The 27,193-nt window shown below is 36.4% G+C and overlaps 1 protein-coding gene across 23 annotated transcripts in view; it reads left to right on the top strand.

The window, feature by feature from the left end:
* CCDC169 (coiled-coil domain containing 169) overlaps window positions 1-25,832 on the top strand; it is a 70,816-nt gene extending 44,984 nt beyond the window's left edge. For 7 of the 23 annotated variants that reach the window (XM_055360650.2, XM_055360653.2, XM_004054376.5 and 4 more), the window contains 2 exons: window positions 4,212-4,288; window positions 25,488-25,832. In XM_055360650.2, coding sequence (XP_055216625.2) covers window positions 4,212-4,288; window positions 25,488-25,668 — 258 coding nt within the window. In that variant the 3' untranslated portion in view covers window positions 25,669-25,832. Of the gene's footprint in view, window positions 1-4,211; window positions 4,289-8,279; window positions 8,437-12,227; window positions 12,325-21,574; window positions 21,791-22,535; window positions 22,637-23,378; window positions 23,646-25,487 lie in introns of those variants that run through there. The other 16 variants (XR_010130524.1, XR_010130533.1, XM_063697262.1 and 13 more) reach the window with 14 other exon arrangements.
* The last annotated feature ends 1,361 nt before the right edge of the window (window positions 25,833-27,193 follow it).

The following is a 27,193-nucleotide window of genomic DNA, read 5'->3' as shown; positions in this document are numbered from 1 at the left end:
ATATTTAATCAATATTAATCTTATTTTGGCATATGTTTTAAGATTAGGATGTAAACTCAGTTTTCAATATGTGTTATCCAAATGGAAGTGTCCAAAGAGCAGTTGGATATATGACTCTCAGGAAACAAATAAAGATTTGAAAATTATTAATTTCAAATTATTATATAAAATTTCAAAATTATTATATAAAAAGTGAAGTCATTGAATGAATGAAATGCTTTGGGGAGAATATACAGTGGGAAAAGAAAAAATAGTCTAGGATATTGCTCTGAAGAAGTTCAACAGTGACAGTCAAGGGAAGAAGAGCGGAAAAGAGGGTTGGAGTCCTGAAGACGTAGCTAGGTCAGACAAGGAGGTAGAGGATTTTGAGGATGGGAGTGGCATGCAGAATAATCTGCTAGTCACTGATCCAGAATATCTAGAGGGATAATGAAAGGATTGAGAGGAAGGGCATTAGGTTTGGGGCTTAGAGCTAATGGGGGACATTTAGAAAATTTTGAGAAAGTCAGTTCTATTGTTGGTAAAGGGAAGTATGTGTTGTAGTGTTGACTAAGGTAAGTAAGAAATTGAGACAAGATAGGATAAGTTCTTGCAGTCTCTTGTCTGTAAATGGATGATTAGCTCAAACTTCATGTTCCTTGATACTGGGCTGAAGGCACTGATTCCTCCTAGATCACAGGCATCTTTATGCCTTTCCTCAGACTATGTGCTTGGAATGTGCTCCTTCTCATACATGCCAATTCCACATCCTTCAAGGTCTAGCACAAACACTACCTCTTTATGGGGCCATGACATGATGAAAAGACCAGACTGTAATGGCATTGCAAATCTGAATTTGAATCCCAGCTCTGCACTTACTACCGTGTGACCTTTCTGGGCCTTAATTTCCTTCCTCACCTGTGAAAAGGAAATATCAGTATCTTGCAGGGGTTTTGTGAGTATGTAGAGAAATAATATATGCGAAGTGCTGGGTGAAGTGTCTGACACATAATAGGTTTTAAATTCCAGTAAATGGTGAATATCACTTTCCTGTGTTTCTTTTCTGATTTTCCTAGCCCCTGTCTGTGACAGGGGCACCAGAATTTCTACTTGCCTTAGCCTTCCTCTTGGTCCCTTATTGCTGATATATCTGTTTGCTTCACTCAGCTGTAGGTTCCTCCCTGAGGTCAGTCAGGGTGACTCATGCTTTCTATTCCCTTTCACAAAGAGTGGCAAAAAGCAAATATGCAAAATTATTTACTGAACTGAACATAAAATGGAAATGTATGTTCATAATCATAAGCCCAAGTTATTAAGAAAAAGGTGATATATAAAACATTGTTGGAGGATTTTTTTAAGGTTAAAAGTAAAGTCTTTTGTCCCCAAAGCATTCATTTACCTTTGTTTATATGAAAAATTCACTTATGTGAAATAATGCTACTCTGACTCCGCAGGATCACTGAACATATGATAAAAGCCTATTTTAACAGCTTCCCAGGAAGATGTTAATCCTGTCCCCAGTATAAATGTTAATAAAGATTTTCACTCTAGAGTGAATTGTTAATCTTTATAGTGAAGGACAGTTCTAACCATGTGGATACTACGGTAATTGGAAAGGTTAATGGATGATTTGCAGTTCTTCCCATGCTGAATACATAAATAATTGATTCATTGGTAGATAACTAGAGCTATTTGCTGAGTGTGCTGTTTATCCTTCTGCTGCTGTCCTCTCTGTAGCTTTGTCTCACTCTTGATTCACTGTTTTGAATGAAACTGAGTTTCCCCCTCTTGGGAGTCTTCTGATATGCACAACATAAGTACAATACGGACATTGCTTTTTAATACATAGGTACGTTGCATTACTTAAAAGTCAGGCAGAAAGACCGATTAGAGCTTTTTGCAGCACATAATAAACTTAAGTTTTAGCTTCTATCTTCGTAAACATAGGATTTTAGCAATGGCTCTGAGAGATTGAGGAATATAATGCTTTTAGCTCACAGATAAGGAATCTGAGGCTTTTCTGTTTCATTATCGGGAAGTTCTAATTGCTAAAATTGTTAAAACATCATATGATGCCTCTTATTCTCTTTTCCTGAAACTTCCTTAAAATCCACTGGTTTTAGTTACATCCTCTGATGAATATGAACAAGTCTACACTCCTGCAAGATAGTTTTTCAAAGATTTGTAAATGACTCTCAGTCTTCCCATAGTTTTTTGTTTTGTTTTGTTTTCTAAGCTAAAATATTAAGTTACATTAGCCATTCCTCATAACATAGGTTCCAGACTGCCCAGGTATTTCAGCTGCCTTTTTGGACAATTCTGTTATTGTTCATTTAAAAATGTGGCTGCCTAGGTTTAAATGTAGTACTTAGGTTTAAATTTAGTACTTTAGATATAATGTCAACAGCATAGTTACCAAAGTCTTAACTAACTCTGCCACACCCATTTTTCTTCTCTGCTGCCTATCATTCTGAAATACAGATACAATAGTGTTCTTTCCTGTTAAAAACCTTCAGTTTGCATTACCCAGAGGATCACAGCAAAGCTCTTTTGGTGTGGTCTCCGCAGGGTCCTCTTCAACTTGGCTGTTCCTGTCTCTGCAGCCTTATCCCTGCTAATATCCTAGACTGCCATTAGACCAAATACTATGTGCTATTCCTGGATATATCTGCTGCTTTATACCTAAGGTCCTTACTGTTACTTTTACCTAGAATATCCTTTCCTTAGTTCTTAATTGGCTGCTCTTCCATGTGGAGTCCCCCATACCCTCAATTAGCTACATCTCCTGTATGCTTGCAAAGCACCTGTGCACATCTCCATCAAGGCACTTAATTGTAATCACCTATTTATTTTGCTGTTTCCCCGATAGAACCATAACCCATTTGTCTTTGTACCTGAGTGCTTAATGTAGTGGCGGCATATAGTAGATGCTCAGTAACATTAGCTGAATGAATGAATGAATTCTATTTTCTGTTCCAATATACCCAAACCTGTCACTCATATCAAATGATCTAATATCTTAGCTCACACCCAAAAGAGAATCTATCAGGTGTGAAACCCAATTTTCCTCCTTTTTATTTTCAAATTTACTATCCTGTTCTTCCTGTCTTAAAGGAAAATGATCCCAAACCTCTTCCCCAGTCTTATCTGCTGTCTCTAGGACTTACTTAATAATATCCCTTCGCATATTTTTAATCTCTCTTTTACTGCCTTTGGCTTATCCTTTGCTTGTGACATGCTCAACTCTTCCACCAAAACAAAATAAAAACAAACTTTTACTTTACGATTAACTGTCCTCATAAAACTACCACCTTAGCTTTCTTTTTCTCAGCCAAACTTCATGAATAAATGAATATACTCATTGCCATTGCTTTTTAGTCCTCTATCTCTTTTCATTTCTCTTGTGACCCCGCCATCATGCTTTCGCCTAGTTTATCTCTTAATAGCCAAATACAGCAACTCCTCTTCAAATTTGGCGAAGCATCTGTGAGGCATTTTACACTGCCAACCATGCTCACTTCTTTGAATACTCCCCACCCTCCCTGACTTGACTTCCATGATGGTATTTTTTCCTAGGTTTTCTTATTGTTTAAATGATGGCCTGTCTATCTTTGGTAATTGTCCTATCCTTTAAAAGTTGCTTTCTCAAGTTTGTATTATTGATTCTCTTACTTCTCTGTGTACCCTCAATGAATGATCTCATTCACTCTTGGCTTCATTTGCCATCTCTAAGATCATCATTCTCAATTGTTTCTGAACTGCAGATTACATTTACACTGACCACTAGAAATCTCCACTTTTATATCCTAGAGGAATTTCAAGATAGGCAAAAATGAAAATATTATCTTGTCTTTCTATTTCTGCCTCAAAATACTACAGCTTCTATTGTCTTATCTAGTGTAACGGCAGGGTGCGTGCATTATCTATATTTAGCGTCTACTACATGAAGTTTTAATGATCTATACCACATAGGTGATATGGTTTTCACAGTTTCCTCTGTATTTTTTTTTTTAAGTCACATGGACTGTGGGGCTGAGATAGGGGGATTTCCAGAATCTTTAGAGGCTTGATAATAATGGAGAAGGCCAGAATTTCCCATTTTTCTCAGCTTCTCTTACACATGCTGCAAAAGAACCTGGTTATGGGAGAGTTAATTGAGAATTGACTATCTCTCTTATTTCTGAAATCAATTATGAACCAAGAGGATAAACACTCAAATTTTTGTATTTCAGGGTTCTGGTTTACATCAAGTTTCTAAAAGGCAACAGATGGATCAACTGCCTAGGATGCAAGAGAATCTAGTGAAAACGTAAGTCTAGCTATATATTTTCTTTCTAATTAGTTACATTTGCACATAAATGCCACTGACAAAACAGGTGTCCACTATATTTTGGAAGTTGAACTTCTAGGTTTTATAGCAACAATATAAAATTGCATATGGTAAGAGAACTTAAAGAAGTTGTGATCTGTTCCACTATTTATACACATTTTTTTTAGGTCCCAGATACATTTTTGGTCCTCAAGCACGATAATATATTATTATATTATTTTTTAAACTAAAATAATATGTACCTAGGAGAACTTAAAACTACACCATTAACAACGACATAAACACAGGCATACCTTGGAGATATTATGGGTTTGGTTCCGGATCACTGTAATGAAGCAAGTATCACAATGAAGTGAGTTACACAAATTTTGGGGTTTCTTAGTATATATAAAAGTTTTTTTTATACCATTACTGTAGTCTATTAAGTATGCAATAGCATTATGTCTAAAAACAATGTAAATACCTTAATTTTAAAAGATTTTATGCTGAAAAATGCTATTGATCATTTGAGCCTTCAGTGAGTTATAATCTTTTTGCTGGTGGAGGGTCTTGCCTCGATGTTGATGGCTCCTGATGGATCAGGGTGGTGGTTGCTGAAAGCTGAAGTGCCTGTGGCAAATTTTGAAAATAGGGCAACAACGAAGTTTGCTGCACCGATTGACTCTTTTATGAAAGATGTCTCTGTCATATGTGTTGTGGTTTGATAGCATTTTACCCACAGTAGAAATTCTTTCAAAATTGGCATAGTCCTTTCAAACTCTGCTGCTGATTTATCAACCAAGTCCATAGAATATTCTAAATCCTTTGCTGTCATTTCAAAAATGACATCACAGCATCTTTACCAGGAGCAGATTTCATCTAAAAGACCACTTTCTTTGCTCATCTGTAAGAAGCAACTCCTCATCCATTCAAATTTTAACATGAGATTGCAGCAAGTCAGTCACCTCTTCAGGCTCTACTTCTAATTCTAGTTCTCTTGCTGTTTCCAAAACATCTACAGTACTTCCTCCACTGAAGTCTTGCACCCCTCATAGTCATCTGTGAGGGTTGGAATCAACTTCTTCCAAACTTCTTTTAATGTTGACATTTTTCTACCTCTTCCCATAAATCACAAATGTTCTTAGTGGCATCTAGAATGATGAATCCTTTCCAGAAGGTTTTCTTCCAGACCCATCGGAGGAATCACTATCTATGGCAGGTATAAACTTATGAAATGTATTTCTTAAATAATAAGACTTGAAAGCTAAAATTACTCCTTGATCCATGGGCAGCAGAATAGATGTTATGTTAGCAGGCATTTAAACAGCATTTATCTTCTTGTGTATCTCCCACAGAGTTCTTGGATGTAACCAGGTACATTCTCAAAGAGTAGTAATATTTTGAAAGGAATCTTATTTTCTGAGCAGTAGGTCTCAACACTGGGCTTAAAATATTCAGTAAACCATGCTGTAAACTCTAAACTCTTGTGCTGTCATCTGGGCTTTGTTGTTTCTTGTATAGAGTACAGGAAGAGTAGGTTTAGCATAATTCCTAGGATTTTCAGAATGGTAATTGAGCATTAGCTTCAACATAAAGTCACTGGCTGCATTAGACAAGTCAACCTGTTTTTTGATGCTTTGAAGCCAGGCATTGTCTTCTCCTCTCTAGCTAGGAATGTCTGGGTGATATGGCTTTCACAGTTTCCTCCATATATATTTTTTTAAAAGTCACATGGACTGTGGGGCTGAGATAGGGGTATCTCCAGAATCTTTAGAGGCTTGATAATAATGGAGAAGGCCAGATTTCCCACTTTTCTCAGCTGGCATCTTTTTCCAACAGAAGGCTGTTTTGTGTACATTGAAAATCTGTTGGTTAGTGTAATCGCCTTCATCAATGATCTTAGCTAGTTCTGGGTAACTTGCTGCAACACATAAGACATATTTAATTCCTCCAGCAAAAAATTGCAGCAACAGGTGTGACATCAGCACTTGCTGCTTCACTTGGCATTTTTATGTTATGAAGGGGCTTCTTTCCTTAAACCTCATGAACCATCCTCTGCTGGCTTCCAGCTTTTCTTCTGCAGCTTTCTCACTTCTCTCAGCCTTCATAGAATTGAAAGGATTTAGGGTCTTACTCTTGATTAGGTTTTGGCTTAAGAGAATATTGTGGTTTCTTCGGTCTTCTATCCAGACCACTCACACTTTTTCCATATCAGCAAGAAAGCTGTTTTGCTTCCTTATCATTTGTGTGTTCACTAGAGTGGTGCTTTTAATTTCTTTTAAGAATCTTCCCTTTGCATTTACGCCTTGGCTTAACTGTTTGGCACAAGAGGCCTGGCTTTCAGCCTACCTCAGCTTTCAACATACCTTCCTCACTAAATGACTAAGCTTATCATTTCTAGCCAAATTAAAGTGAGAGATGTGCAACTCTTCCTTCTACTTCAACACCGTAGTAGGGTTATTAATTGGCCTAATTTCAATAGTGTTGTGTCTCAATGAATAGAGAAGCCCAAAGAGAGGGAGAGAGACCCAGGAATGGCTGGTTGGTAGAGCAGTCAGAACAAACATACCTTTATTAAACAGTTTGCTGTTTTATATGGGCATGGTTTATGGCTCCCCAAAACAATTACAGTAGTAACATCAAAGATCACTGATCACCATTAACAGATATAGTAATAATTTAAAAGTTTGAAATATTGTGAGAATTACCAAAATATGATGCAGATAGGAAATGAACATATGCTATTGGAAAAATAGTGCTGATAGACTTGCCTAACACAGGGTTGCCACAAATCTTCAATTTGTAAAAAATGCAGTATCTTTGAAGCACAATAAAGTGAAGCATAATAAGACAAGGTATGCCTGAATAATTACAGCATCAGCCCTACCCTTTTTAGTCAGGAAATATGTTCACTGGAGTGGACACTAAAATAAACGTAGGTGACAGTGCAGTTTAAACTGTTTTTTCTATGTAAATAAAACCAATTTAAGATAGATAAAGAATAGAGGGCCTGTTGCAGTGGCTCATGCCTATCATACAACATTTTGGGAGGCTGAGGTGGGAGGATTGCTTGAGGCCTCAAGTTCAAGACCAACTTGGGAAACATGGCAAGACTCTGTCTCTACAAAAAATTAGAAAAATTGACTGGGTGTGATGGTGTGCACTGTAGTCCCAGCTGCTTGGGAGGCTGAGACAGGAGGATCACCTGAGCCCAGGAGTTCAAGGCTGCAGTGAGCCACGATTGCACCACTGCAATCCAGCCTGGTCAGCAGAGCAAGACACTGTCTCTTAAGAAAAAAAAAGCCAAAAACACAGGAATGTTTTGTGAGTTTACAAGGTTATGTCTACACACAATTTTCCCTGGTCCTGTACTAAATACAGAAGAATTACTCAGGTAATCCTTGTCTGAGTAACTTTATCCCATGTAGGGAAAAACATTAATATATAACTTAACCCTATAAAAAATTAAGCCAACATGTGAATCAGCTATAAGTCAGCATCCTTTTTAAATATAGGTCAAGGTAAGAGCCACTCAAGTATAGCAAATTTCCTTGGTGGAGATTAATGAGGTAGCAACATTTTGTCCAATATTTGGCTAGATAAAGTATATTCTTTCTTGAATAGTCAAAATCTTTAAATTATTATTTATTATCTTTATACATTTTCATTATTGGAAATATAATGTAGTTTAAGTATTAAAATAAATTCTGACAAAGGACTTCCCTGGAAAAACTATTACGCGACTGTGTCAGAGTCCCCAAGACCACTCCCATCCATATTCAGTGGTTCACTAGAAGAATTCTATACTGTCAGAGTCCCCAAGACCACTGCCATATTCAATGATGCACTAGAAGAATTCATAAGGATTGGCATATATTTGTACTTATGGCTAATATATATTTCCTTCCTCCCTTCCTTCCTTCCTTCTTTCCTTCCTCTCTCTCTCTCTCTTTCTTTTTTTCTTTCTTTCTCTAATCCATGTGCCTCACAGGGAATTTATAGCTAAGGAATACAAAGCAAAATCAACAAAGGCATAAGGCACATGGGATGAATTCTCAGAAAACTAGGCTCAAGCTTCCGAAAGTTTTCTCCAAATTAAGGTCACATAAGAAATACTTAATTCCTCCAGCAAAAAATTGCAACAACAGGTATGACAGTACATGAAGTTTTATCTACCAGAGAAGCTCATTAGATACTTAGCATCTAATGTTTCTATTGGGAGCAGATCACATAGGCTTCTTCTGCCTGGCATGCACCAAAATTCCAGACTCCCAGAAGGAAAACAGGTGTTCAATATAAACCACATTGTTTGTACAAACAGCATAGGCACAGTGAATCATTCTTTTCATTTGGGAAAAGGTTTATATCTGTGTAGGGAACTGTTTACCAGTAAGTTTCCAGATACCAGCCAAGGGCCAACCTCGCAAGCGGGCTTTTCCAAAGACAGTAGCCTAAAGCCTGCTATGTTGACTTTTCTGCACAACCACCCTAAATATTTTTATTAATATCTTGCAGTTCAGGTTTATTTTCCAATTCATATCTGTTCTAAAAATATATTACCTCTGTTATTCAAATTTGCTTAAATAGTGAAGAGGGGAATATTTCGAAAATGAAAGTTAAACTTCTTTATTCTAATCATATGTTAGCACATACACATATGTATGTCACCAGAATGTAGGTCTACGAGGGCAGTTTGGTTTTCCATTGAATATTACTGGGAGTTGATCTCTCAGGGAGTAGACTCTGAAATAGGAATCAGCATGTAGGAAGTTTATTTTACTTATTTATTTATTTATTAAGATGGAGTTTAGCTCTTGTTGCCCAGGCTGTAGTGCCATGGCACGATCTTGGCTCACTGCAACCTCTGCCTCCTGGGTTCAAGTGATTCTCCTGCCTCAGCCTCCCAAGTAGCTGGGATTACAGACACATGCCACCGTGCCCGGCTAATTTTGTATTTTTAGTAGAGACGGGGTTTCTTCATGTTGGTCAGGCTGGTCTCGAACTTCCGACCTCAGGTGATCTGCCTGCCTTGGCCTCCCAAGGTGCTGGGATTACAGGCATGGGCCACCGCGCCTGTCCTTATGTATTTATGTATTTATTTTGAGATGGAGTCTTGCTCTGTCACCCAGGTTGAAGTGCAGTGGTGCAATCTCTGCTCACTGCAACTTCTGCCTCCTGGATTCAAATTATTATTCTGCCTCAGCCTCCCAAATAGCTGAGATTACAGGTGTGTGCCACCATTCCTGGCTAATTTTTGTACTTTTAGTAGAGACAGGGTTTCACCATGTTGGCCAGGCTGGTCTCGAACTCCTGACCTCAAAAGATCCTCCCGCCTTGGCCTCCCAAGGTGCTGAGATTACAGGCATGAGCCACTGCACCTGGCCAGGAAGTTTATTAGCGAGGGTTCTTAGGATCAACACCTGTGGGGGAAGGCTAGGAACCAGGTTTGGGCAGAGGGAGTAGGGCTATAGCGCAGCTGCAGTCTCATGTACCAAGCTGATTTATCCATGACTCAAGTATGGGCCTTTTCTTCCTCTTGCAGGATGACCCAGACTCTTATCTCTGGGGAATCTGAACTTCTGTTTATCATGTCCTTTCCAAGTCATGGCTAAGATACTTGTCCACTTACTGTCAGAATTGGGCAAGTTACTACCAAAGGACAGCCAAGTAGATCACCTGGGTGCCAAACTCATTCCTCCCCACCCCCTTATGTAGCAGCAGCTATGAATCAGGCTGAGATCAGGTTGTCTGTGAGGCCCTCCACACCACAGGTCTGAACTGAGCTTAAGGTGCTGGTGCATCAAGGTGGGTGGCATGGTCTGGTATACCTGCCCATTCAGCTGCTTTGTGCCCTCCAGCACTGCTTGTGCTTAATCCCAGATCAATCACTTCCATCTCTGATGAAACTTAATGTTGAATAGAGTGCCTGGCATAAATTGGTGTTTAATAATTTTTGAATGAATTTATGACTAAATAAATGGTCAAATGGAAAAAAAATCCCCATTCACTCTCTGAAACTATAAACAATGCAAATCACTCATCTAATAGAAACATAGAAATATCTCTCTAATCATCCAGATTAGGTATATATAATTGGTACTACCTCAAAATATTGTTTTTCTTACTGGCTTAACTCTGGAAGTTAGTATCCTCCTTTTGTTGATGACTCAAATTTGAGTCTTTAAAGGAAGTCACGGTATTAGGCACCTCACAGAATGGGATATCCAAATGGCCAAAGGACATGTGAAGAGAGACTCAACACCATTACTCATCAGCAGAATGCAAATTAAAATTACAAGATGCAGCCACAAATTTTGAAGATTGATGATTCCAAGTGTTGTCAAGGATGTGGAGGAATAGGGGATTCTCATACATTGCTAGTAGGAGTATACATTTATATAACCACTTTGGAATATTGTGTTAGTTTGTTTTCACACTGCTATAAAGAGCTACCTGAGACTGGGTAATTTATGAAGAAAAGAAGTTTAATTGAATCACAGTCCCGCAAGCTGTGTAGGAAACATGTTTGGGGAGGCCTCAGGAAACTTACAACCATGGTGGAAGGGCGAAGGGGAAGCAAGCGCCTTCTTCACATGGCAGAGCAGAAGAAAGAGTGAATGGGGAAGTGCTCCACATTTTCAAACAACCAGATTTCATGAGAACCCACTATCACCAGGACACTAAGGGGGAGGTCCGCCCCCAGGATCAAATTATCTCCCACTGGGTCACTCCCCCAGCACCAGGGATTACAATTCAACATGAGATTTGGGTTGGGGACAAAGGGCCAAACCATATCAAATACATTTTAGCATTATTTTCTATATTTAGCTGATCATATACCTTCTCTATAACCCAACAATTCCAGTAATATATCAAATAGAATGGTGCATACATTTACACCAAAAGAACAAGAATGTTCGTAGCAGCTTTATTCTTGACAGTTCAAAACTGAATACAGCTTAAATGTCCATCAGTAATGGAATGGATGAAAATTATATATACATATATGAAAATAACAGCAATAAAAACAAACTATAACTCATACAACATTATGGATAATTCTCAGTATTGAGTGAAGTAGGTCAGAAATAAAAGAATATGTACAATGTGATCCCATTCATTTAAAGTTCAAAGACAGACAAAAGTAAACTGTGATGTCAGAACACAGGCTAGTAATTATTAATACCAATGGAAAGGAAGAAGTGAATAATAATTGTGAGCGACATGATGGCATCTTCCAGTATGATGATAATATTCTAGTGCTTGACCTAAGTGGTGGTTACATCAGTATTTGCTTTATTATAATTTATGGATTGGTACATTTATGATTTGTGAACTTTTAATCAAGTCTCCATGGCTTTTAATGTTTGCTTTGGTTGATATTCTCATATGTACTAATATTAAAATATTGACTTACCCATTTTTCCTAACATTCAGAACAAATCAGAACATTAGAAAATACCCATATGAATGTGTAATTCTCTTTTAAAAATCTAGCAGAAAGGGATAGTGCCTGATTTAATATTAACTATTATAGTCCTACTATGTAGACTATGTAGATTTAATATTAGCTATTATAGTCCTACTGTGTAGACATAATACTATGTATTATGACCACAAATGAACAAGATATCTATACTGCTGTTGAAGGATGTATTCTAGAGATCTTTACATATATCAATTGGACAAAAGTCTCTTTAAGATTAAATAGGAGAAACAGTCTTTTTAGTATAAGTTTTGTAAGTTGCCAAAAAAGTCTAGACAAGTCAATAGGTAACTTTATTGACTGTCGCCCATGGTGTGTATTAACTATGAAAAATCATATTCCCGAAAGCAAGGAGCTCAAAACTGATACCACAGGAATAGTTCCTAAAAATAGAAAACTAAAGTTTATTTTTTTCTTTAGTGTGAAACCTCATTTTTTTCTGCTTATGAACAGTTTTAAAGTGACTAAAAGCCCTAAAGGAAGAAAATAACCAAGGAGCCATTGGTACCCTGGAGCAAAAGAACCTGAGGGAAATTGATACTAGGACTTGGTAAGAGACAGATTGTTAGGGGCGCATCCTTCTGATTCTGATTTTTTAAAAAAGCAGCTACAGTAGAGATAACACAACCAAAATATCCAACATTAAAAGAGTAAGTCAATAACTCTGTTGATATTAGGAAGTTGCAAAAATTACATTCTGGGAGAGTACATAGCTGACATAGAAAAACGCTTACCTATAATAGTAAACAAAAATTATAGTACAAAATAGGTTAGTGAAATTGTGGATGATTTATATTTATGCCTCTTAGGTTTTATATAAGAATATGTATACTTTATAATCATTTTAAATAATTTTATATTAAAAGAGAAAAGTCAAGAGATAGTCCAGATAGACTATGGAAATTCTTAAGTCATAATAGCAGTATAAATACTGTATAACTAATACGGTACTGTGTTTAAAAATATAGTGAGAAGCAAGGTGGTACAGTAGTCCTCTCTTACCCAAGAGAGATACATTCCAAAGACCACCAGTGGATACCAAAACCATGGATAGTACTGCACCCTGTGTATGCTAAGTTTTTTTGCATACATAGATATCTATGATAAAATTAAATTTACAATTTAGGCATAGGAAGAGATTAGCAGTAACTAATAATACAACTTAATTATAACAGCATACTGTAATAAAAGTTATATGAATGTGGTCTCTCTCTCTCTCAAAATAGCTTATTGTACCGTAATCAACTATTTTGGGACCATGGCTGACCACAGGAAACTGAAACTGTGGAAAGTAAAACCATGGATAAAGGGGGGACAAGTGTAAATGAAAATCGGCACTGACTTTGGAGCAGATAGACCAATCAATTTTTGCCTCTATTTCTTATTATTTAATGTGACTTTATATAAGTAGCCACTCTCAGATTCCATTTTCTCCCCCATAAGATGAAGAGATGAAACCCAAAATGAATGATTGATATGAAAATTAGAGATTATTTAAAAAAAATCCCTAATTCAATAAACATTAACTATTATCATTACTATAGTGCTTTGCTGAATATAAAGAATCAGCAGAGTAACAATGTATTGATTTGTGAGGACAGAAAAATACGTATGACAATAATTTGGAACTGCAAGTGACTGTTTTGCTATTAATAACATAAACTTGCAGGAGGCTTAACCACTATTATTTATTTAAAAATCATAATACTCAGGAGCATAGAATGGTTTCCAAACTTTGTTGACCATGACTGACACCATATTGTGATCCCTATACCCACATATATATTTACATATTTTACAGTTTATGAAAGAATATTTTCTCTTACTATGTGTGATGCATATTGATACTTCTTTTTCTGTTTTTTTTTCTTTTTTTTAAAGAGACAGGTCTTGTGCTGTTGCCCCAGCTAGAATGCAGTGGTACAATGATTGCTCACTGTAACCCTAAACTCCCAGGCTCAAGAGATCCCCCTGCCTCAGCTTCCTGAGTAGCTAGGACTATAGGCATGAGCCACCATGTCCAGCTAATTTTTTGATTTTCTGTAGAGAATATGGACAGGGTCTTGCCATGTTTTTTCAGGCTGGTATTAATCTCCTGGGCTCAAGCAATCTCCCACCTTGGCCTGCTAAAGTGCTGGGATTACAGGCATGAATCACTGCACCTGGCCCCTTTTCTGTTCTTTTTATTAATATATGTTCTTTTTCCTCTTCTGTTCTGTTTCCTTTTCTGTTATTTTTATATTGCTATTGTAATTCAGTAAATCAATCCACTAATGAGTTGCATTCTGCAGTTTGGAAAACACTGCTCTAAAAGACAGTGATTAAATATCTTTTACCAGTGAAGTACCTCAGCTTCATCATTAGGGTCATTAGTTAGTTATTATTCAGACATGTGTGTCATCATGTTAGTTAGATCTTTTAGAAATGGGCCATATTTTGGAAGCTACTCAAAACATCCTTAATGTAATAGAAAATCATTTAGTACTATAAATAATAAATATCTATAATGAGCTATATTAATTAGACATAATAATTGAATGATTGTGGTTAATTCCATATTTCACCAGAAGAAATCATTTTTAAACATGATTAATAAACTAAAGAAAATTTTAACAGGAAGTGGATTATTCCCAAAGCACATTTAAAAAAATTTTTTAATTGAGATATTATTCACATACCAAAAAAATTATCCTTTTAGCCTACAGCTCTGTATCCTTAGCACTTTGGAAGGCCAAGGCAGGACAATCACTTGAGCCCAGGAGTTGAAGGCTGCAGTGAGCTATGTTCGTGCCACTGCATTGCAGCTTGGGCAACAGAGCCAGACCCCATTTAAAAACTTTTTTAAAATAAAAATAATAAAGTGTACAACTCAATGATTTTTCGTATGTTCATGGGGTCATGCAAGCATCACCACCAGCTGATTCCAGAACATTTTAATCACCCCAAAAAGAAAGCCTATATGAATGAGCAGTTAGTTCCCAAACCCCCTTCCACTAAACTCCTGGCAATTACTAATCTGCTTTCTGTCTTTATGGTTTTCTCTGGTCTTGTTATTTCATATACAGTCAGTCATGTGTCCCTTAATGATGGGGACATCTTGTGAGAAGTATGTCATAAGGCAATTTTGTCATTGTGCAAACATCATAGAGTGTGCTTACAAAAACCTAGATGGTAGAGCCTACTTCACCTAGATGCCTAGATGCCTAGAGCCTAGATGGTATAGCTAGGTATACCATATACCTAGCTATATGGTATAGCCTCTTGCTCCTAAGTTACAAACCTGTACAGCATATTACTGTAGGGAACACTCTGACAATTGTAACACAATGGTAAGTATTTGTGTATCTAAACATAGAAAAGGTACAGTACAAATACAGTATTATAATCTTACAGGAATACTGTCATATATGCAGTCCATTGCTGACTGAAATGTTATGTGGCACATTTCCAACTGTAAGTGGGAGCATACAATATGTGAACTTGGGTGTTTACCTTCTGCTGCTTAATATAACATTTTCATGGTTCATCCATGTTGGAACATATACGAATTCCTTATTCCTTTCTGTGACGGAGTAATATTCCAGTTTTTGGATATGCCACATTTTATTTACCGAATCATCAGCTGATGAACATTTACATGTTTACACCTCTTCACTATTATGAATAATGCTACTATGAACATCCCTGTACAAGTTTTGTGTGCAAATATTTTTAATTCTCTTTGGTGCATGCCTAGAAGTGGAATTGCTGGGTTAATTCCATTTTGTTTATCTTTTTGAGGAACTGCCAAGCTATTTTCTATAGTGGCTGTACCATTTTATATTCCCATTAGCTGTGTATCAGGGTTCCAATTTCTCCACATCCTTATCAACACATGTTGTCCTTTATTTAAAAAAATTTAACCATCCTAGTGGATGTGAAGTGATATCTTACTGTGGTTTTGATTTGCACTTTCCTAATGACTAATGATGTTGAACATCTTTTCTTGTACTTGTTGGCCATTTCTATACAGATAGCCTTCCATATCCACAAATTCTGCATCCATGAATTCAACCAACTGTGGATCAAAAAAAATTGGGGAAAATAATAATAATAATAATACAATAATAAATAATTTTTAAAAACCCAACAAAGTATGACATCTATTTATGTAGCATTTACTTTTGTGTTAATGTAATCTAATGTTAAGTAATCTAGAGATGATTTAAAGTATACTGGATTATGTGTGTACATTATATGGAAATATGACACCATTTTATGTAAGGGACTTGAGCATCTGTGAATTTTGGTATCCATGGGGGTCCTGGAACCAATCACCCTTGGATGTAGAGGGACAATTGTATCTTCTTTGGAGAAATGTCTATTCAAGTCCTTTGCCTATTATTAAATTGGTTTATTTGTCTCTATTATGTTGCATTGAGAGCATTTTATATTCTGAGTATGAGACCTTATCAGATAAAAGATTTATAATTTTTTCCCATTCTATGGATGGTATTTTTATTTTCTTGATGATATCTTTAGAAACACAAAAGTTCTCAATTTTGATAAAGACCATCATCTACTTTTTCTTGCTTGCTTGTGTGTTAGGTGTCATACATAAGAAGTCATTGCCTAACCTATGTTTTCTTCTAAGAGTTTTATAGTTTTAGCTCCCTTTTCACCCATTTTGAGTTCATTTTTGTATATCATGTGAGGTTGGCGTCCAATTTCACTCTTTTGCCTGTATTTATTCAGTTGTCCTAACACCATAGGTTGAAGACACTATCCTTTGCCAATTAAATGCTCTTGGCACTCTTGTAAAAAAACAATCGACCGTAACATATGGGTTTACTCTTAGACTCCCAGTTGTATTTCACTGATCTATAACTCTATCCTTATGCCAATACCATACTGTCTGGATGACTAACTTTTTAGTGAGTTTAAAATCAAGAAGTGTGAGTACTCCAATTTTATTGTTCTTTTTCAAGATTGTTTTGGTTATTCAGAGTCCCTTTTATTTCCATGTGGATTTAGGATCCACTTGTCAATTTCTTCACAAAATATAGCTGGTGTTTTGATGGAGAAAGTATGTTGAATCTGTAGATCACTTTGGGTAGTGTTGCCATCTTAACAATATTAAGTCTTCTAATCCAAGAACATGAATTTCTTTCTATTCATTTAGATCTTCTTTAATTTCTTTCATAGATATTTTATAGATTTTAGTGTACAAATCTTGCAATTCTTTGGCTAAATTTATTCCTAATACTGTATTCTTTTTGATGCAGTTTGAAACAGAATTAAGTTTTAAATTTCATTTTAGGACTGTATATTGCTGGTGTCTAGAAATACAGTTGATTTTTGCATATTGATCTTAAATCCAGAAACCCTGAGGAACTTATTAGATCTCATAAATGCATGTATGTGTCTGTGTCTGTATGTGTATGTGTATGCCTTAGTATTTTCTATATATAAGAACATGTCACCTAAATAGAGATTGTTTTACTTCTTTTTTTTTTCTTCTAATTTGGATGCCTTTTATCTATTTTTCTTGCCTAATTGCCCTGGCTGGAACCTCCTATACAATGTTGAATAGAAGTGGTAATAGTGAACATCCTTAACTTGTTCCTTATCTTAGAGAGAAAGCTTTTGGTTTTTACATTAAATATAATGTTAGCTGTAAATTTTGTTCATAGATTTTCTTTATCAGGTTTAGTGCTTAGAGAGAAATTTATGGCTGTAAATATATTTTTAAATAAATCATTTCAAATAAAAAATCAAATCTTTTACCTTAAGAAACTTGAAAAAGAGGAGCAAACTAAACCCCAAATAAGCAGAAAGAAGAAAATAAGAGTAATATTTGCCTCATAAAATAAGTTGGAAGGTGTTCTCTCCTATTTCATTTTTATGAAGTGCGTGTGAAGGATTGGTTTTATATATGTATGATTTAATATGTGGTAGAATTTACCAGCGAAGCCATCTGGTCTTGGTCTCAGTGGTTGCCTGGGAATTACAATTAAGATATTAATTTATAACAATCTACTTTAGGTTCAAAACAACTTAATTTCAATAGTGTACCAAAAGTTCTTTCCTATGTAGCTCCATTCCCTTCACGTTCTTTGTGCTGTTATTGTCATACAAATTACAAGTTTATACATTTTGTTTCCATCAACAGATTTACAATTATTGCTCATGCAGTTATTTTCTTAATCAGTTAGGAGATTTAAAAAGAAGAATTACAAACAAAAACTACATTTATCCTATTTTTATGTTTACCTATGTAGTTATCTTTGCCAGTTTTCTTTATTTCTTCATGTGAATTTACACTTCTATCAAATGTCCTTTTATTTCAACACAAAAGTCTCTACTATTTTTTTATAGGGCAGGTTTGCTGATGATTAATTCCTTCTGTTTTTGCTTATCTGGAAATGTTTAATTTTTCTTTTATTTTAGAAGGATAGTTTTGTTGCATATAGAATTCTTAGTTGAAAGTCTTTTTCCTTATAGCACTTTAAATATTTCATCTCCCTGTCTTCAGGCCTTCATAGTTTCTGATGAGAAATCAGTTGTTACTCCTATTGAAGATCCCTTTTACAGAGTGAGTTGCTTCATTCTAGCTGCTTTCAAGATTCCCTGTTTGTATTGGCTTTTGATAGTTTGATTATGATGTGTCTGGATATTCATCTTGGAATTTGTTAGGCTTCTTGAATTTGTAGATCAATATTTTTAATGAATTTTGGGAAATTTTTAGCTGTTATTTTTCAAATATTCTATCTGTCCTTTTCTTTCCCCTCTCCTTCTGGGACACTCGTTATACATAATGTTGGTATAGTTGATAGTGTTTTACAGGTCTCTGAGACTGTTCAGTTTTCTTTAGTGGGGGCCGCCATAGGCTCTTCGCCCCTGAAGTTTGCTAAAAATCACAGACGTGAATCAGATTTATTAATAGGAGAAAAGGCACACAGATTTATTTAATATTATGTATACATGGGAGTCTTCAGAATGAAGACCCAACTTCCCAATGAGTTATAGAAACTTATATACCATTTTGAGGTTACAGAAAGAGTGGGGGCTTAGATTCTGATTTTAAAAAAGGTTTTGGGAGCAGGGAGAAAAGGTTTGGCTAACAAAGGTGGACTTTTTATGTAGATGAAGCCACCCTCAGAGAGAATAGATGGTAAATGTTTCTTCTCAGACTTTTAAATGTATCAGACTTTCAGTCTCTCCTAGATCTGGGGAAAAGCATAGAAAGGGGAGGTGGCACAGCTGCATTAGTGGAGATTCTCCACATTAATGCAAACTTTCCCCACTTAAGACAGCTTTGTAAGGCCATTTCTGCCTGCTGGCCAAGAGACTAACATTTTAAAATATGTCAAAGAAATATATTTTGGGGGAAAATATTTTAATTTCCTTCACTTTATTCTTTGTTATCTCTTGCTCAAACCAGACGATCTTAATTGACAAATCTTTAACTTCATTGACTCTTGTGTCTGCTCCAAGCTGCTGTTGAGCTCTTCTAGTGAATTCTTCATTGCATTTATATTCTTTTTCAACTCCAGAATGCCTATTTGGTTCTTTTTAAATAATTTCTATCTCTTATTAGTATTCTTGATTTGGTGAGACATCATTCTCATAATTTCCTCTATAGATATGATTTCCTTTAGTTCTTTAAAAGTATTTAAAATAGTAGATTTAAAGTCTTTCTCTATTAGGTCTAACATCTGGACTTCCTCAGGGAAAGTGTTTATTTGTTGCTTTTTTTCTTGTATAAGAGCCATGTTTTCTTGTCTCTTCTCATATGTTGTAATTTGTTTTTGAAAACTGGATGTTTTAAAATATGTAACATGGCCACTCTGTATATTAGTTTCTTTCCCCTCCCCAGGGTTTGTTGTTGTCACTGTTTTTGCAGCTGCTTGTTTAGTGACTTTTCTAAAATAATTATGTAAAATCTGTATTCTTTGTTGGGGTAGACACTGAAGTCTCTGCTGAGTTAGCTTAGGGGTCAGCTAATGATTGAACAGATTTATTTAAATGCCTAGCATCAATAAATCTCCTAGCCTTTGTTGATGGGCTCTGTGTGTGTGTGTTGGAGCATGCCTTCAACAGTCGGCCAGGCAAATTACAACTCTACCTTATTCTTTACTTCCTGCTTGTGCAGAGCCTCAAGGTCAGCCAGAGGCAAGAGCTTAGGGCCTTTTCAGGCCTTTCCTGAGTATGCACACAGTCCTATGCATACCCACAGTTACACATGTGTATGGGCTTCTAGATTCCAAGAAATATAATGGAGCTTATTAACACTCATTTCTCAGCTTTTCCTTTTTTTTAGAGACAGAGTCTCACTCTGTTGCCTAGGCTGATCTCGGCTCACTGCAACCTCTGCCTCAGGCTCAAGTGATTCTCATGTCTCAGCCTCCCAACTAGCTGAGATTATAGGCATGCAGCACCATGCCTAGCTAATTTTTTTTTCTTTTTTTGTATTCTTAGTACAAGTGGGGTTTCATCATACTGGCCAGGCTGGTCTCAAACTCCTGGCCTCAAGTGATCCACCTGCCTCCCTTAGCCTCCCAAAGTGCTGGGATTACAGGTGAGAGCCACTGAGCCTGGCCTCTCAGCTTTTCCTTTTAAGCTTCCTGTTTAGCCTATTTTTTGCCTCAACTGTTATCTACTACCTCTGGCAGCTCTGAAATTAAACAGTGGTTTCTTATTGTTCCAGCAAATGCCCCTAGGGAAAAGGCTATTTACACTGGACCATCTCCATGTCAGGTCAAATAAAGATAGCTTTGTAAGAGGTCCTTCAAGTAATCACCAGACTGTTTAAATAATGAAATTCCTCTTGGAATGAAATAGGTGTTAAAGGAGCTCCAACCCTATTCCGCCTCTTATGGTGTCCACCAGGCTACTGAGTTTTCACTGCAATTGTGCGCTGTTGGTTTTCAAGGCTACCATGGAGCTGGGGATGAAAGTCAGGGGAACAGTGGATAGGCATAGGGCAAGTTAAAATGCTACAAAGCTCAGTGTTCGAAGTTTCAGCCGTTTGTTGCTGTTGTTGTTATTTTATAAATTCTCCAGGATTGTTGCAACACTTCTGTTAATTTCCAGGGTTTTGATAAAGTTGCTTCTAACCATATTTGCCAATTTGTCATCACTTTTATGGAGGAGAGAATTTTATCCTTCATTTTAATGAGGAGAAAATGACAAGTTCTTACATGTTACATATTTTAAAACATCCAGTTTTCAAAAAAAAATTACAATATATGAGAAGAGACAAGAAAACATGGCTCTTATACAAGAAAAAAAGCAACAAATAAACACTTTCCCTGAGGAAGTCCAGATGTTAGACTTAATAGAGAAAGACTTTAAATGACTCTGTCATTTTGCTGCCATCACCCCCTAAGAAAGTTTTTAGGAAATTGAAGTGGCCTTTTACTCTCTCAAGTCAGAGTGTAAGGAAGGTTGGCTTTTTAATGCCACATAAGTCATTAATGGAAAAAGGATCTCATGGAAATCTAAGAAAAGGAATTCACGGATCTGTCTTATCCTCATTAGACAGAACTTTCCACATTAGGGCACCTGACATGCTGCTTCCAGCCTTTGAATTATCTGCCCTTAAGCTATATGCCTCTGTAGCTGTGGAGATGATGTGCTATAACAGAAGGCTGCCTAAGATTTGCACTGTAAGCAGAAACTATTCACAGGAAGGTTTCCATGTGAAGGTCTGTTGGGGGGAACAAGGTGCAATATATATTTCTCCCTGTGTGGCCTATAATGTTTTTGTTGTACATAATGGTGACTGAAAAATTATGATTAACACTTATTTATTTCAGTGGAAGATATAATCCAGCTAAGCAGAAGACAGTGAGTGCCAAGAGAGGACCAGTAAAAAAGATTACAAGACCAAACCATCTTCCAGAACTCCATCCATGATTCCAGAACTGGATGGATTTCTATTTCTTCCTTTTTTTTTCATTTATAATATTCAAGTTATGAAGTTAATGGTCAGCACATTTCTTCAGGGAATAAAATAGATAAGAACTGCCAAATTTTTCTTTAGCTCCTTTTCCAAACGTGTGTTCCTTTGTCTGCATAAAAGTAATTTTCTCCAGTGACCCTAAACTATGTAATAGAAGTGCTTGAGAGTTTTAAAATATCCTAGGGAATCTGAAGGCTGGCATCATTACACTTGCTTTCAATAATATACCCATGATCTGCTCTGATAGTAACATTGCTATTCTGTTTGGTTTCTAGTTGACTGTTAGCAAAAAGTGTGTATTCATAAAACCTTTTTGCCATTTTGGGCTGGAACTTGCTCAGTTTTTTAAATTGCAGGTTTAAACAAAGCCGAAAATCAAGTCCATTTTAAGTTTTGACTTGAAATATTATGGTATCGTAGAACAACCTTCAATCATAAATAAACTTGTTTGTAGTCTCCACTCTGCCATGAACTTAGGAGATCTTGGGCAAGTCCCTTCACCTCATGTTTATTTCCCACACCTGTAAAATGATTGAGGCAAAACTGTACACTTTCTGAGGTTTTTACAATTCTAGAAAACTAATATTTATTCAATCATAAGTTCCTACCACTTACTTAACACTGGTGATTTAAGTCATTTTGTGACGTGTGGTAATTCATAGTGATGGACTAATTCTTTAGACCAAACTGCAATTGTTCACAATACTCAAGTCCAGATGTGGAGATAGAATGAGGATAAGAAAAGAGTTCTTTTGAGGCATTTATAAAATGTATTGAATCCTCTCATTCATGGTTAGACTGTTTTTGTCTTTTAGATAGTTTTTGTAACTGTCACCTGGGTCCGGAACATATAACTTATTTGTCCACTTTAATAAGTGAAATCATTGGACTTCAGATTTATAGAAATCACCTAGAGGTAAGTATAGTTTCCAGCTAATGGTGTTCTCACCCTATATCTGGCACTAAACCTAAATTCTATTCTGTATCACCAGTAATGAATACCAAGTGCATTTCTGTAACTTCTTCTATAAAAGTTTATTTTCTTTCTTTAAGGAAGAATATATAAATTTCATGTAACCAAAAATATTTTAAGTTACTTTAAAATGTAATGTGGAAAAATATAAAGTAACTTTCTATAAATCATTCTACATTGGAATTATTTGTAAATATTTTCCCCTATTCTTTAGCTAACTATTAATATTAGGTGCCTTGACCCACATCATTAGACAAACATTAGATTTTTATGTCTTGTACCATCTTTCTCAGCATTAGTAGAAAATTAATAATTTAAATAATAATTATAGGCCAGGTGTGGTGGCTCACACCTGTAATCCTAGTACTTTGGGAGGCCAAGGCAGGCAGATCACTTGAGTCCAGGAGTTTGAGACCAGCCTGGCCAACATGGCAAAACTTGTCTCTACTAAAAATACAAAAAATACAGTTAGCCTGGAGTGGTTGTGCATGCCTGTAATCCCAGCTACTCAGGAGGCTGAGGCACGAGAATCAGTTGAACCCGGGAGGCAGAGGTTGCAGTGAACTGAGATCATGCCACTGCACTCCAGCTTGGGAGACAGAGCAAGACTCTGTCTCAAAAAAAAAAAAAATTATTATAATAATTATAATTATCAATGAAAAATAAACACATTTTTTCCTTACAGATCTAAGCTATTGTGGGGACTGTTGAGGAACATTTAAAGTTATCTCAATCACTGGGATAAAATATCAGTTGAACATCTTATCACAGGAACTCTATTACATTTAAGTGTTGGTTCTGCAGGAGCTACTTTGGGATACTTTTCAGATACCATAAAATGTCTGTATTAAACAGAATGATGGAATGTTGAGAGAGTATAAAGAACTGAAATGAGGGACTCCAAGATCTGTATTCTAATGCCAGTTTTGCCACTTATAAGCTTCTGACTTTGGTAAATAACTTTTCATATCCTCAGTTTTATCCTTTATAATTACTGCCTTGAGATTGCTATGCAGATCAAGGGTACTTACCACATATTTATTTCTTTACTTCTTTACAGTCTCTTTCCCACTAGAAGGGATGTGAATTAGCTTTTACTAATATAGAGGTATCAAAAAATACCTACAAGATAAAAGACGAAAATAAAAACTAAAATTTAGCAAGAATTTCCAACCAAGAAAAGTTTTAGTTTTAAGCTTTCTACCAGTCAGTGCAAAGAAGCAATGACTGCTTTCCTTTGTAGAAGGAATATACAAGTAGAGAAAAAGTTTTATCCAGTTCTAAGCTCTGAAAATAATTTTGTCATAAAGAAAATGCAATTACTGGCTGGACATGGTGGCTCACACCGCCTGTCACTTTGGGAGGGTGAGGCGGGTGAATTGCTTGAGCTCAGGAGTTCCAGACCAGCCTGAGCAACATGGCAAAACCCCATCTCTACAAAAAATACAAAAATTAACCAGTTGTGGTGACATGTGCCTGTAGCCTAGTACTCAGAAGGCTGAGGTGGGAGGATCACTTGAGCCAGGCCAGGAGGTTGAGGCTGCAATGAGCCACTGCACTCCAGCATGGGCAACAGAGTAAGACCCTTTCTCAAAGAAAAAGAAAAAAAAATCTAATTATTTGTTGCAATAATCACAGCAAAAATGACAGTTTAGGGTCTTTGATACTCAAATATGTATTGACTTCAGTAGTTGTTTTCTTTCATTGGAAAGTTCAGAATTCATAAAGCAAAACCATCAGTAAAACAATATATATTAAAAAACTTAAGATATCTAAATGTATTACAAAATATCAAGACATACCATTTTTAAAAACAAATATTGCCATAATAAAAAAGACAGATCATGAGTATTGACATGAGTGTGAAAAACCTGGAACCCTCATATGTTGCTGGTGGGGATATAAAGTGATACAGCCACTTTGGAAAACTGTCAGTTCCTCAAAAGGTTAAACATAGAGTTACTATATGACACAGCAAGTCTCTTCGGTATATGCCCAAGAAAAATGGAAACCTACGTCCACGTAAAAACATGTACAGGAAGGTTTGTGGCACCATTATTCAAATAGTCAAGAAGTCGAAACAACTCAAATGTTCATCAGCTGATGATTGGGTAAATAAAATGTAGTATATTCCAACAATGGATATTATTTGGCAGTAGAAAGGAATGAAATGCTGATATAGGCTACAACATGGGTAAACCTTGGAAACATTATCCTAAGTGAAATAATGGAATAACAAAAGACCATATATTGCATAATTCCATTTATATGAAATGTCCCAAATAGGCAAATCCATAGAGACAGAAAATAGATCAATAGTTGCTGAGGGTTGGGGGAAGGTTGGTGATGGAGAATGACTGCTAATAGGTACAGGATTCTTTTTTTGGGTGATGAAAATGTTCTAAAATTGATTGCAGTGACAGTTGCACAACTCTGTGAAACTAATGAAAACTATTGTATACTCTAAGTGGGTTAATTGTATGTTTTGTGATTTATACCTCAGTAAAGTTGTTGTAAAAATGTTAAATATACATTAACATTTTAATATTAATTAGTAGATAAATGTTAATGAAATATTATTTGATCTTTCTCAAAAATATGATCCTAAAAATACAAAAGTGCATCATCACTAGTGCTATCACTGGGTATAGAGCTTACTTTTATTTATTTATTTTTGTGTATATGTGTGTGTGTGTGTGTAAAAATACAATAAACTGGTTGGAATATCTGCTTTATTAGCATATTTGTACCTTCGCTGTCCTTATTCATGTTCTATTCACATCTCTTCAAACAGCCTCCTCTTAAAAGAAGAATTGGACCCTTTAGAGGTCGGCTGCTTGGAGACATTGGGTTTCAGTGCTGCAGGTGCGGCTGGACCAGAGAATAGGACATGCCTCGGACAAAAAGCACTCTGGCCCGCCTGCTTACATGGGTCCTCAACCTTGGCTGTGTGTCAGACTCACCGGAAGAGCTAAAAGTAAAATACTCAGACATGTGCACCACCCCCAGGATTGTGATCTCACATGTATTTCTTTAAGCCTCCCCCAGGAAATTGTGCAGAAAAGATTGGGACCCACTCTGCTGGTTTAGTGTGGCTTCATCTCTCAAACTGAATGAAACTTCTTCCAACTCTCCTCAAGCTGACTTCACCTTGGTCTTTTTATTTTTACTTTTTTACAGTGAGAGATAAGGATTTTATTTTTTCTTCATCGTTATTTATTTCAATTTTTATTTTAGATTCGGGGGTACCTGTGCAGGTTTGCTATCCTGGTATATTGTATAATGCTGAGATTTGGGGCACAAATAATCCCATCACCCAGGGACTGAGCATAGTAGCTGACAGTTATTTGTCAATGTTTGCTTTCCTTTCTTCCTCCACCCTCTAGTGGTCCCCAGTGTCTATTGTTGCTGTCTTTATGTCCATGAGTACCCAGTGTTTGGCTATCACTTGTAAGCGAGAACATGCAGTATTTGGTTTCCTGCTTCTGTGTTAATTTGCATAGGAAAATGGCCTCCAGCTGCATCCATATTGTTACAAAGGACATGATTTCATTTCTTTTATGACTGTGTAGTATTCCATGGTGTGTATCAGGAGTCCCCAGCCTCTGGCCGTGGACTGTTACCCATCCATGGCCTGTTAGGAATTGGGCTGCCCAGCAGGAGGTGAGCTGCAGGTGAGCAAGCATTACCACCTGAACTCCACCTCCTGTCAGATCAGCAGCAGCATTAAATCCTCACAGGAGCACGAACTCTTGTGAATTGTGCATGTGGAGGATCTAGGTTGCATACTCCTTATGAGACTCTAATGCCAGATGAGAATTTAACTAATGATTAATCTGAAACAGTTTCATCCCAAAACCATCCCCTCCCCAAAATACAGTCCGTGGAAAAATTGTTTTCCATGAAACCAGCCCTTGGTGTCAAAAGGGTTGGGAACTGCTGGTGTGTATGTAGCACATTTTCCTTATTCAGTCCACTGTTGATGGGCACCTAGGCTGATTCTGTGTCTTTACTATTGTGAATAGTGCTGCGATGAACATGCAAGTGCATCTGTCTTTTTAGTAGAAAGATTTGTGTTTTTTTGGATATATACCCAGTAATAAGATTGCTGGGTCAAATGGTAGTTTTAAGTTCTTTAAGAAATCTTCAGACTGCTTTCCACAGTGGCTGAACTAATTCACATTCCCACCAACAGTGTCTAAGTGTTCCCTTTTCTCCACAGTCTCACCAGCATCTGTTGCTTTTTGACTTTTCAATAATAGCCATTCAGACTGGTGTTAGATGATATCTTATGGTGGTTTTGATTTGCATTTCTCTGATGATTAGTGATGTAGAGCATTTTTTTCATGTTTCTTGGCCACTTGTATGTCTTCTTTTGATAAGTGTCTGTTCGTGTCTTTTGCCCATTTTTTTAAATGGGGTTATTTTTTGCTTGCTGAGTTGTTTCAGTTTCTTATAGTTTCTGGATATTAGACCTTTGTCAGATGCATAGTTCATGGA

The sequence above is a fragment of the Gorilla gorilla genome, chromosome 14, assembly GCF_029281585.2.
Source record: "Gorilla gorilla gorilla isolate KB3781 chromosome 14, NHGRI_mGorGor1-v2.1_pri, whole genome shotgun sequence".
In the NCBI taxonomy this organism is placed as follows: domain Eukaryota; kingdom Metazoa; phylum Chordata; class Mammalia; order Primates; family Hominidae; genus Gorilla; species Gorilla gorilla.
This window is presented reverse-complemented; position numbering and strand designations above follow the sequence as displayed.